The 12,905-nt window shown below is 40.2% G+C and overlaps 1 protein-coding gene across 5 annotated transcripts in view; it reads left to right on the forward strand.

Annotated features, from left to right (window-relative positions):
- Positions 1-12,905, forward strand: part of ARHGEF28 (Rho guanine nucleotide exchange factor 28) — a 119,722-nt gene that overhangs the window by 51,687 nt on the left and 55,130 nt on the right. For all 5 annotated transcript variants that reach the window (XM_030237256.2, XM_050987208.1, XM_050987207.1 and 2 more), the window contains one exon: positions 12,595-12,725. In XM_030237256.2, the coding sequence (XP_030093116.1) occupies positions 12,675-12,725 (51 nt within the window). In that variant the 5' untranslated portion in view covers positions 12,595-12,674. The remainder of the gene's footprint in view (positions 1-12,594; positions 12,726-12,905) is intronic.

Below are 12,905 nucleotides of genomic sequence, written 5' to 3' on the forward strand. Positions count from 1 at the left end.
TGAATGGCTATGATCCTCCACCCTGTTGAAACCTGTGGCTTCATCAGGGTTGAAAGCCTGGAAAACAGGCATATACCTCATTAATGTGTATAAATTATGAAAGGGTGGGTGTCAAGAGGATGGACCAGGCTCTTCTCAGTGGTGACAGGCAATAGGGCAAGAGGCAGTGGGCAGAAACTGTTGCACAGGAAGTTTTATCTGAATTTGAGGAAGGATTTCTTTACTGTGTGGGTGACCGTGCTCTGGAGCAGATTGCCCAGAGGGTGTGGAGTCTCCTTCACTGCAGATACTCAAGAACCATCTGTGCTCAATCCTGTGCCATGTGCTCTCGAATGTCTGCCTGAGCAGGGAGATTAGACCCGGTGACCATTGTGGTCCCTCCCATCCTGGGGTTCTGTGATTCTGTTTGCAAGGAAAGCATGCGGTGCAAGAAACTCTGTGGTCTTCCTTCCCCTGCCCTTCCCAGCTCTGATCCCCTCTGGGTGATGTGTTGGTGGGTTCACAGGGTGCTGGAGAGGGAGATGGAATCCACCAAATAGTGCCGTAACATTGGGTACTGGTGGTGGACAGGGACTCCTGCCTGGACCATTTGAAATCCACTGCTGAACAGTTTAAATCCCAAACTACTGGGTTACTTGTGGGAGACCTCTGCTTGTGAAATAAGAAAATGATGGACCAGGTTCCTTAAACAAAGAGCCTGAATCTCCCATCAGAAACTTAGCAATAAGGAGGGTAATAACAACAGGTGAAGGAGGTTATCAACCAAGATCTCAAGGATCTGGGCTTGGTCCTTTGCTCTTTAGTGATTGGTTCATCAATGATTTGGGAAAGGGAGAAGGAGAGAATAGTGATGTAGCAAAGCTTTTCTAACTATTCCTATGTAGACTTCCATAAGAAAGACCCCAGTCTTTACTAGAGAAGAGGAATGGTAAAACTCATGTCTGTGACTGCCATCTTCCAAGACCTGTGAGGATGTTGACAGCCACAGTCTGCCACAGCATCATTGTTGTGGGCAAATAGAGTGTTTCAGTTGGAGGTTGCTTGGTGCCTGGCATCTGGTTGGTAATGTTTTCCTTTTAGTTGCCTTTAATTCACATTTGCTGAGTCTTTTTAAGGCTAATTAGGGTAAAGCAGATAGTTTGTGTAGGTATATTGTCTGATCCTCTCTGTGGGAAGATATGCTCTAATTAGTAAGAACAATGGAGTGAAGAAGGTAGGGAAGTGATGTGTGCCTGTGGATCACAGAGACCAGTGGCAAAGATCACCTAACCCTTTCTATTCTATTTTATCTTGTCAGATGCTTTGATACACTTTGAGAAAAGATTGCAGGCTTCACTGGGCCTGGGACAGAATCAAGCTGGGGGAAATAAATTTCATTGCTGATACCGGGGGAGACTGTTACTGGAGCAAAGTGAAGGGCAAAGACCCAGAGCAAAGGGTGCTATTGGCAGAGCTTTTGTTCAGGTGGCTTTCATTCTACCTGTGTCCAAAAGTGACCCTCTCCAGCTCTGTTTGTGGTCATTAACCACATTTTCCACCCTGTATATGTCCTTTCTCCATCTGGGGAAGGGGTGGTGGCTCAGGGCTGTCCCCTTCTGCTCTGCCTGAGAGAGAGCTGCCAGCTATGGTTTAGCAGTGTGTGGGGACAGGCAGCCCACCCACTCAGTACCATAGTGCTGCTCACTGCACGTGCAGGGAGGCAACAGTGCTCTTGCATGGAGTCTGCGGATGTGGTGACATTCCTTGGCTTCCTTCTGCCTTGCCATGAACCACAGGAATGGTCTGACAATAGACAATACACTGTACTATCTCTGAAAAACATTTAGATTTTATGAGTGTATTTAGGTAAGCATTGGTTGAAAGAATTTAAGGCATTACATTATTTATCAAAAGTGTTAGCCTTAGATAATACACATAAACCCCCATAGGTCTTTATCTTCCCATCTGTACCTTGGTATATATTATGAAAAATATTTTGTCAGTGCAAAGAGAGGTTAATATTTTCCAGCTAAAAGCACCTTTTATCTCGTAAGCAGTCAGATCTCTGCAGTAGCTGCCTGCAAATTCCCTTACTTTGGAAGGAAGGAGTGGCAGGTGGAAAGTGGGTTGGATCACCCTACAAAGTGCAAGAAACAAAATATTTTTAGTCAAAGACTGTAGGGCAAAGACCTTCTTTGTGACAAAGAACAGCATGACATCTTTCACGGTTTCTCCTTTCATAAAGGAGTTTTACAAATAAGAAAAAAGAAGCCTTTCACAAGGCCCAAACAGAGCAAGGAATGTGAGTGATATTCTATTAACCCTTCAAAAGTAGGGGTTAAGGTTGATAATTTATCTGCACTTTCAGACTGGCATTGACAAATTCCCGTGCAAGATCCTATTCAGGAGAGGTTGCAGTGTGCAGGTGAAAAGCCTAAGAACTTGGGCAAAAAAGAGATGATAAACAGCAGGAGTGCATGTTCAAGGTTTTATCACTGCCGAAATTTAGTTGTTGGATTCTCTGAGAATTATGTAATAGGGCTGCTGCTGAAAATTTATTTAACAATCTTAATTACTTGTTTGTGTTAGAATGAACGAGGCTTGTTTAAGGAAGGGAGGACAGGCAATAACTGAGCAGTCAGTGCAAACATTTACACAGTGTACAGAGGTCATTCAGGAAAGTAAATGTCTCGGCATGTAAAATATTTTAATGCTGTTAAATACATTGGCTGCATTTCCTCATGGTGACTGTTTTGTTCAGCTCGAGTCACCCCTCCCTAAACTGAACAGAAGTCCAGAAAGACCAATGAGAGTGAGTTCTTTTAGCTGAATCTATAAGTGAAAAAATCCAGATTTGCAGAAAATGTTCACAAATGGAAGTATCACAGAAGTAAGCAAATTTTACCATTTCTTATAAAACAGAAGAATAATTGATGAAATTGAAAGGTGAGAAATTTTACAACAGCTCTCTACATTTAAACTGCCCTTTTTCCATGGAACACTGCCGTTTATGTATGTCTGAAATGAAAACTTTTATTCTCGGTGGTTTTAAATATATCCAGTGAGCCAGACTGCCCACTTGTGTAGGAAAAATTACTGTGTAGAGGGGAAATCTTCTCTGTTGGAGCAGTTGGGAAAGCTTTCCTTGATATTCTCTGTCCTATCAATTTTTCAAACCATGGGCATGGTGGGAGGCAGGCGAGTGCCCTGGGTGGTGTGCAGGTGGGAAGGACTGCATCAGTGCCTGCGTTCCTGAATGCCCAAGGGATTTATCAGTGCAATTTGAACCTAACATTCCAGGGAGTGGAGATATTTTGAAGTGGATGCTTAAAGCATGGATTTATATCCTCCCTGTATTTTCCATTGTCTGTTGTAATTCCTTGGGGCTGTTAATTATACATATAAATCAAACAAAGTCTCTGAGAGTGTCTAATATTTAAAGTGAAAGTCTAAGGCTTCCAGTGTCTGGGGTGAATTATTCTTTTCAGGCCTAACAAAGCTGGCAGAACTTCAGTTGAGGGAAGGGCAGAACAATGATGTGTTTCAACTGTGTTTTATGTAATTTGTGCACTTTATGAAGGGCTTGTATAATTATTTTATCCCTGAAAAATATGATGGATATTTTTCTAATGGGTTTTGAATTAAATTTGCATTTGAATTGCGTTACTTCCTTCAACAAATACATTGTTATCTCTGACTGAAATGTGGATCAAAGAATCACTTGAAACATAATACAGAAGTAGCACTGCAGACCCTAGCAGCTTGAAAAATAATTGAAGTGGAGTAAGGAATGTTAACAAGCTCAAATGTCATCATCTTCCAAAACCTGACATTTAAGCTGATCCACATTCTCTCTCCTCCTTTATGTGGAATACAAAACCACATACATTGTGGGGTAACTAAAAGAAATGTTTGCTGGAGTTGGTTAGGAAACAGTGGACATGTTATTTTTGTGTTAGCTCTTGTATAGCCTCATATAAGCCTGTTTGAAAAAAATGTAGTTTGTGTAGCGTAAAGACGTTGGGGGGAGGGATAATGAGTTCCTACTGAATACTAATTGCCTATGAGTTGTTCAGGGAGACTGTATAAGAATGGAAGATTTGTTGTAAATTAGTCACTAGCTGTATTGTGCATTGCAGTGAGGTTAGACCAGAGCTGTAAAGGTGCCAGCTCTACAAAATCCTGATGATTCACTGTCTAACTTGGTGACTGTGTGGAGGAGAAATTACTGTGCAGACTAAATATTATTGGAAAAAATGCTTCTCTAATGACAGTGTAATCTTTCTTCACGACGGTTAAGTTTTAAGCTCAGTTGAGCTAGAAAGATGGGAGTGAAAGATTTTGAGTGAGTTATCACTGCTTTTCCAGATGCAACATCCCAAGGTCTGCCAAAATTATAAACGCTGAGAGGAGGGGTGTTGCTCTGGAGTGATACAGATCCCAGCAGATTGATTAGTCCTCATAGCTTGGTGTTCATCTTTGGCTTCCTTAGTTCCAGCATTTTGCCTGACCTTAATTTGAGATCTTCTAACCCCCACTTTTAACATGGAAACAAAGCTTTGCAATAGTTTATTTGCTTTTGAGAAGTATTTTCTCATTCCTTACCCGACTTCTATTGTTTTCATTTGCATCAAAATGGAAAGGTGAGTTAATGATTCATTGGCACACAGTGACCTTTCAAATAGCTCTGGACCACGATGCAGCAGCTCAGCTCGAAACTCTCATACTTCAGCCTTCTTGCCTTTGCTTTAATATTTGCAGCCGATCTGACTACATGCCTGGATGCCTGAAGAGAGCAAACATTTACAGCTTCTCCCTCCCCTGTGTTTAGTGGGCAATTTGATCCTTCTTTGTCCATTCGTTTATTCCACATTACTCTTAGGCTTGACTTGCTATTGAGAACAACAAAGCACGACTTTGGGAATCTGCTCTCTGTTTATTTAGCACAAAAATGGACTCAGACTCTGATTCACCTTTTAATTACTCTTGGCCTTCCTTACCTAAAATGAGGATTCGAAGAAGGGCATCCAAACCAGGTAGAAAAAGCTGTCTTCTTTTAAATGACTCTTGCTTTACAGCTCTGACTCCTTTTCATTTTCTGCTTCTGTGAAGGTGGCTCTATAAACAGCTTGTGTGAGGTAGATTTTTTTCCTATCAAAAGTCCATTTCACTGTTTTTAATGCTTTTTTAGATAATGGAGTTGGAATTCTATAAGAAAAAAGAAAGTATTTTTTCTCCAGATTATGTATTGTTCTTTACAATTGTTTTATTTCTTTACTCTCTTAAAGCTTTTTTTTCTCCTTCTTGATGTATGTGTAGCTCTAATGTGAACAATTCTGACACCCTGGAGCTGCAGCTGAAAAAGTTCTGCTGGTTGCAGTTATTTTCACTTAGGGAGAATTTGGTAATTCAATTATGCCTCAACAGCTAACAGGTCTTTGGTTGTTTTTTTGGTTTTTTTTTTTAATAATATGAAAAAAAGCATACCAGAATGAAGAGAAAAATGAAATGGGTCAGTTACTGTCTTTGCACAATTAGACATTATCCTTCTTTGTGGAGAAATCTTTGGGAGGTAGGGATTATAAATGCTGTCAGTGTGAGAAAGGAGGGTTTTAAGGAGGCTCAAAGACACTGACTGGTAAGTTTATGTAAGGAAAAACTATGATTGGAAGTTTTAATGAGGAAAGAATAATTTTTACTACATGTAAAAGGAAATTAATAAAGAAAAGAGTGGCAAAAAATATGATTTATGCTTCCTTTCATAGAATTGGGAGGGTTTTTATGTTTCAGAAAGGGAAAAAAACAGAGAAGGGAAAAAGGGAAAAAATCAGAGAAGTAAGGTGCATCAGTGTCATTAAATACAGTAAGCCAAGAGACTCATTTTTAGACAGACTGAGACTTTGACCTAGTTTAGAGTGGAAAATGTGTACAGAATGCATGTTTTAATGTGCCATGCACTTCCTCAACTTTTTCCTTCTTTTCGTGAGAAAATCCAGTATTTTCCCTCTGCACAGGAGTTTCTGCAGTGTGTATGAATGCAAATGCAAGGTGAAGAGGAGAAATGAGTTGCAAGTTGCACAGTATATGTTTACTCCATCTCAAAGGAGGATTCATTTAATCTGTAAATGCTGTAACTGTGCACTTACCCTTCATTCACCTGTGTTTAGACAGATCTTTTTAAAATACTTGAGCAGTTGTAAAGCACTGGATACAGATGTGGTGTTTGTGTGTTACGGTATTGCACCTTATTTTCCATCCCTGTTAATAGTATACCAACACAGTATACACACAGCTGACCTTATATGTGGGGGTGTTGGAGCAAGAAGGTGCTTTTGGGTACCTGTGCATATTTCAGTGGTTAAGTTCAAGGGTTTGTTTGTGCTTGGAGGATCGAAATTCTGTGTGTTGATGTGGTGGGAGAAATGCCTTCGGAAGGGGAGAGCAGGCTCATGACCTAAGCTTGTGATCTGTGTTTTTTTCTGCAAGTGTTTGAACATGGCCAGTTGATCCTGGCATGCAGGTGTGGGACACCTAGCTTATGGCTGCATTTCATTCCTATAGAGGTTCAGGTCTCAGTGAACTTGAGTCTCAGACTTGCAGTGCCTGGCAGGAAACAGTGCAGGGTTCTTCCAGCCACTCCACAAATCATGAAATCGTGTGTCTGTGCTGGGTGCTCCAGCTGTTCTGGACCATGAAACTTCAACTGCCACCCTTCCCCTCTGGAACATCAGGCTGTTGGTATCCTGACCAAGGGTTGCTCCTCTTGGGAGGCTGGGGAGCTTTGTAGACTGTCCCACTCTTTGGAATGGAGAGTCAAAGTTATGACACATCATTTCCCATCCTGTACATCAGTAATTTCACATTTTAAGGCCCGCTGCTCAGGAACCTTTCAGGCTGCGTGGGCAGCCCCTGCCCGTCCCTGAACTGGAGTCTGTCAGGAGCCAAGTGCAGACTTCTCTCCTTTGGGACGTGCATTGCAGATTGCCCTCTCCTGCTGAAGCTGCACAGGGGCAATTTAAAGGTAATTAGGCTACAGAGAGAATGGGAACATAACTTTTTCTTAGTGATTGGACGGGGAGATGATCTAGAATTTCTCCTTGTTGCAAGACACCAGAGGTATTTATTTTATTACTTTATGTGAAATTGTCACCAGGTATAGTCCTTACTCTGCACAGTCCTACCTGCTCAGAGACAGCCACTCTCTCAGCCTTTTTGTGAGCTTTAAAAATGTTCAGGGGTGCTGAGAAGATCTGTCTCTGATAAGTCTGTCCTAGTGCACTGGGAGGAGGGAGTTACACACTGAGTCCGCTCGTGCAGAGGTGTGAAGTGTAAACAAACATCCCATATAATGGAAAAGTTTGCTGGGTTTTTTTGTATACTGTTCTATAAAATGAGACACCAACTTATTTCTGTTTACATCTTCATTTGTGGAGTAGGTAAGGCACCTACTTCAGGGAGGGAGTCAAGACTGAATCCCAGGTTGGAAACAAACCACATTTAGGTAAGCAGGGCCAAAAGTCAGATTGACAACTGATTTTATTCTTAGTGGCTGCTTTAGGACTACATCTTGAACATGCTGGCATTATTTTCCAACATCTACATCCCTGATTCCCCTTGTTCAGTATATAGGTAACACAGTGTTTAATTTCCACTTTGTAGATTAAAGACAGTTAAAGACATCCATGACAGTAGGACTTCAAAGCCTTCCTAATTTACTCTCCATATAGGCTTATTCTCAAGTACTTGCTTGATTTTGCTGTCAGGAGAAGTTGTGCTGTCTGAATGAAGCCCTAAGAAACCTCAATTAAGGATGCAGTTCTTCCCCTGAAACTGATTGTATGGTTCATTCTGTAGATGCACAGGTCGTTTCAGTTGGACTCATGCTGGGAACTTCTTTCTAAAAATTCAGGTGACCTGTTTTTAGAGCAGTATATCTGCAGTCCTGCATGACCCATGCGCTTAGCTGTTTGTATTTTTCACTGACTTCCAATTACACATTAACCCCTGCTCAGATTGCTGGGGGTAAATGTGATGAGCTGTCTGAAAACTGTTCATGGTATCTAGAGAAGGGAATTTGTAATTTCTTTCCTGGCTCTTGGCTTGGTCATGTTGATGTATTTAACTGCTCTTTTGCTGTGTGTTCTCCCATGAAACAAGTTAAGTTTTGATTTTTGTGGGAGGAAAAAAAAAATCAGTGTTCTTGCTATTTTCTGACACGGGCCATCCAAGGCTCAAGGCTATACATTTTATTTCACCAACATAAAACATATTTTTAATTACTGCTATGATGATAATGTGTTTCTTTAAAGTTACAGAATTTGTATAAGCTTTGTGGCTGGCAAAATGCACAGACCTTGCTGTATAACTCTACAGTATTAGAGAAGATGTGAACTTGTGCTTAGTTAGTCTTTGATCAAGGTCTTTTATTTTACCCATGTTTGGAGATTATTGTTTCCAGCATGACATCTAAATAGCACGTACATCTATCTTGTCTGTTTATCAGGCAGATGGCAGAGAGCCACAGGGTCTTCTAAAGAAGGCATGTCTTTATTCTTTTTCTCTGATCACAGTGTAGAGCCAGAGGGTGTTCAGTTCTGGCAGAAGGATCAGCTTGTTGAGCTGTGCTTGCTAGGTTGTTTCAGTAGCAAAGGTAATTCTCCTCTGTTCTATTCAGATCATTTTTACTTTAGTAAGCATCTTGAAATCCATTTCCAATACCTTACAGAACCTAAAACCTTCTGGGGACACCTTTGCCAGTTTGCTCTGGCAGTCCTGTCTTTTCAAAAACTATGCTGAATTTTTGCATCTGCAATGTGAATAACCTTTTGGAATGCCCAGGGGAGATTTTTGAGACATTTTATTTGAAAATGGATTTTGTTGATAGTCTTCATCTTTCAGGCAAGTGCAACCTTGCTGCATATTACTGCTGGTGCCCAATTCACTGAGCTGTTACCTGCTGCCATGTTAACCTGGAGGGGAAGGTCTCTGATGGTCCCTGTAAGATCCAGAGCACTTGTAGCCAGCAAGGCAGGCCGGAGGCAGTTAATGAAGCTGTAGGAATGCAGTGTGGACATTTGCAATGATTTTGTCACTTTTTAAACTATGTGGGCCTTTCCAGTGGAAATAAGTCACTAGCGCAGTCAATGTGTAATTAACATTGCTCTCCCTCACATTCAGCAAGGCTTTAAACTTCTCATGTTACAAAGTTTGATGCTGTCATTCCTTCACATGTTTGAAATTGAGGGGGTGGATTAAAGAGTAAAGAGGTACAGTGGGGTCATACTGCCATTGCACTCAATGATCTTGAAGTTCTTTTCCAACATACGTAGTTCTATGATTCTATGAAGCCTGAAATAATTTTTTACCATTTAAAACCCCAATGAATATTTATTTAGTCATCTCACATTTAACCAGAGGCTAACTGGAGCATCTCCAGGAAAACATATGGCATTTAACACAGATAATTAATAAGGGTTTACAGAAGATACTGCAGGTAGCATATTGTGCTATAGCTTATACTTGCAGCATCTTTCTCTGGAATTTGTTACTTAGGTTTTTACTCTTGTACAGAATTTTAAAATAACACAACATGTTATTAGAAGGGGGATTTTTTTCTTTCTGGCTTGGGATGTTGCAGTCCACTAAGTGACTATGAAGACCCAATGTGACATGCAACTTGAAGGATAAGAAATCACCCAAAGTGCTTATAAATGCTTATGGTCAAAATGAATGGCAAAAGTCAGAGAGCCTACAAAAGCTTACAAAATTTTAGTAGAAAATTACAACGTGGCATGGAAGTTGTTATAAGGTAGTTCCTTATGTCCTCTTCTAAGCACACAGCAAGAGATGGGTTGAAAGGGAGGAGAGAGAAAGGGAGATGTACTAAAGAGGGGGAGAGAGAAAGAAAGGGAGATCACCACTCCTGGCTTCAATGTCAGTCCAGCTAGTGGGGTGTCCGGGGTCCTGGGGCTCACATACAGCCCAGCTCTGGAGGAGTGTGTTTATTTAGATAGCTTTTTTCATACTCAGGAGCTAAGTTTCTTGCTTTCTATACAAATAAGTTATCAGGCACAGTTCATTTTTCTAGATCTTTCTTGAACTGGGTAAGAGGGCTTTGGGGGTCTTGGGTTGTCTTGGCCCCTCCCCTACAGTCCATGCCTACTTCTTTACCTTGTTCCTGCACCTGAGCTGTATTGTGTTGTGCTTATCTCCAAGATCCAGAAGAATATTTGTCTCAGAAAAGTGCTGCCCCACCTCTTGAGCCACATCCTGTTCCTTCTCACAGCATGTCATTATGGACAATCCTTGACAGCTGGCTCTGCAGCTGTCTGTCTATTGGTGTTTGAGGCATACACATCAGCCCCCTTATCTTTGAGTCAAGATAGGGACTTGACTCTGTCAGTCAAGTAGGGACTGTTGCTGAAGTCAAGAAACTTCTTAGGCTCGGGTTTACACTGTGATGTGGGAATCCCTAATGCCTGGGTGGTTTTTGGGGGGTATGTGTTGCACCTTTGCCAGCCTAACACTGGAAATGTACACCACCCTTGCCTGTTGAACCCCGTGGGTTTATGTATGAGAGGGAGTGCAGGCTGGGGAAGGCATTAAGCATACAAGAAGCGATGGAGACTGACACTTTTTTGCCTGGTTGTTGGTTTAAGACCAACCCTTGGAAAGCTTTATTTGCCACAAGAAAGTACTGTCAATTTTGCCAAATCACATTTCCATATGATGGGAGCTGCCAGAGTTTGATGAGCTGCTGTAGAAAACAATGCTTTTATATTATTTATAAACAAAGGCTTTGGGATCTTGTCAGACATAAGGAAATGGTTTTCAGCTTTAGCAGTTCTCAATATGAGAGTCACTAAAATCATGTTAAAATTCTTGCATTGATGGAGAAACAAAATGAGATGTGCAAGGATGTTTTAATGGTATGAGATCCCACAAGGCCTGCCAGGACTTGAAACCAAATATTCATACTGTGATGGGAATTTCCATCTTTCTCTAAGTATAGAGGTTACTGTTCTTAGGCTTTATGAGATAGAATCTTAAAATTAAATAAAAGCTGTGGTGTATCATTGCAGATTTGGCAGTGGTCTGGGACTTTTTTTTTCAAAGCAACAAATGCACCATACCTTAATAAGTATTGTGTCTAATCCAGTTGTATTTTTTCGTTATGAATTTTCTTGCAATCTGATTCCTATAGGCATCTTGGATGGGCTTTGAGCAACCTGATCTAATGAAAGATGTCCCTGGGCATGGCTAGGGGGTTGGATTAGATAACCTTTAAACTTCTCTTTCAACACAAACCATGCTATATGGCTCTGTGACCTTCCAAAAGCAGTTAGGTTGCTATATTAATATAGTGTGAGGAAAGTCTTTAGTGATATCTTTTCCTTTACACCTCAGTAGAAAATAAATTTCTGATGCAGCATGAAAATATTTAAATAATAATATTCAATAACAGACAAATTCAAATTAAATTTATTGAGTGGTTTGATTTTGGATATTTTACTGGGTGCAATAGTTTCCTCTATCTCATCATTCTTACGCTGTTGTGTCTCCATTCATTTCCAATGCCAATGCTTGCCTTACAGCATTTTAAGGAAAACTGCATTATGACTGTGATTTTTTTTAGCCTGTTTTCACACAATTTGCAACAGCCTGGTTTTGTGCTTTGTTAAATTTTGTTTGTTTTACATTCAGAAGATAACCCAGCTCAAATGCTGGACTGGCACATGCTCATCATTCTTATAGCCAATTTTAGGAGAAGTGAGCCTGCAGGACAGGATTTTTGCTGCTCAAAGGCATAAAATACACTTCCTGTCCAGCTTTTTTTAATATTTGTAGTCATAAGCACACTTTCAAAAACTAAACTCTGGATTTCTTTTAATCATTTCTGGTGTAAGTGTTCAAAAGCAGATCAGATGCAATATTCATCCTAAACATCCTCTTAATGGATCAAGTCTTGCTTGATTGCTGTCACTCTGTAAATGCTGTATTAGTGGTATTTTATTTATAGCTCGTTTGCAATTTTATTAGTTTTTAAAAAAATTTTGGTTTTTTGTTTGGTTGGTTGGTTTTCTTTTAAGAACATCAATCTGATTCTTTGGTCTAAGGTTAGTATTTATGTGGCTGCCAGTGGGTAGAATGCTTTAGGAGAATCATTATTTGATTGCAATTGAACAGTATTTCATTTATTTAATGTATCAGATGTCAGGCATTTAATGTATAGGCAGAATCATGCATAATTCTTCCCAGCCCATAAATCTTGTCCTGTGTTCTTCTGCAACCACAAATCTCTGCAAAGTTCTACTTAGGTGGAAAATAGAAGCTTTTGCTAACCAATACACAGGAACATTTATTTTTTATTTATGTGAATGATTCTGTGGTAGCCTGGAGAGTCTTGTCAGCTATAGGCTTCCTGGAACATATAGCAAATGCTGGGTAGTTACGAAATGAGCACATTTTGCTGCGGTCACAGAAATATTACTCAAATTGTAATGCTAAGATCTGGTTCTTAATGCTTAACTTTGCCATTTTTATGGTAGTACATATACATAAGAAGGAAATGATTTAAGATTTAATGGAAAATTTCCCATACTTTTTATTTTCCAGAGCACAGACACTCTACCCTTGATGTTCTTAGGAAATTGAAGTCTGCCCCTACTTTCTTTGCTGCAACCAGACTTTCTCCCATGCTGAGTGGAAGTGATGAAGTATATGCAAACTGCATGGTAGTAGACCAAGTAAGCTTATATTTGAACTTCTGGCTAATTTTTCTTCATCTTCTGGTAATTTTAGTTGCATAATAGTAGGATCTTCTGGATCTGTCAGCAGTGCTGTCAATTAAAAAAAAAATAAATTAAAACCAGTAATATCTTACTCTTTTCAGCTATATTTTATGACCTTTATATGAGGTCTCTTTT

The sequence above is a fragment of the Serinus canaria genome, chromosome Z, assembly GCF_022539315.1.
Source record: "Serinus canaria isolate serCan28SL12 chromosome Z, serCan2020, whole genome shotgun sequence".
In the NCBI taxonomy this organism is placed as follows: domain Eukaryota; kingdom Metazoa; phylum Chordata; class Aves; order Passeriformes; family Fringillidae; genus Serinus; species Serinus canaria.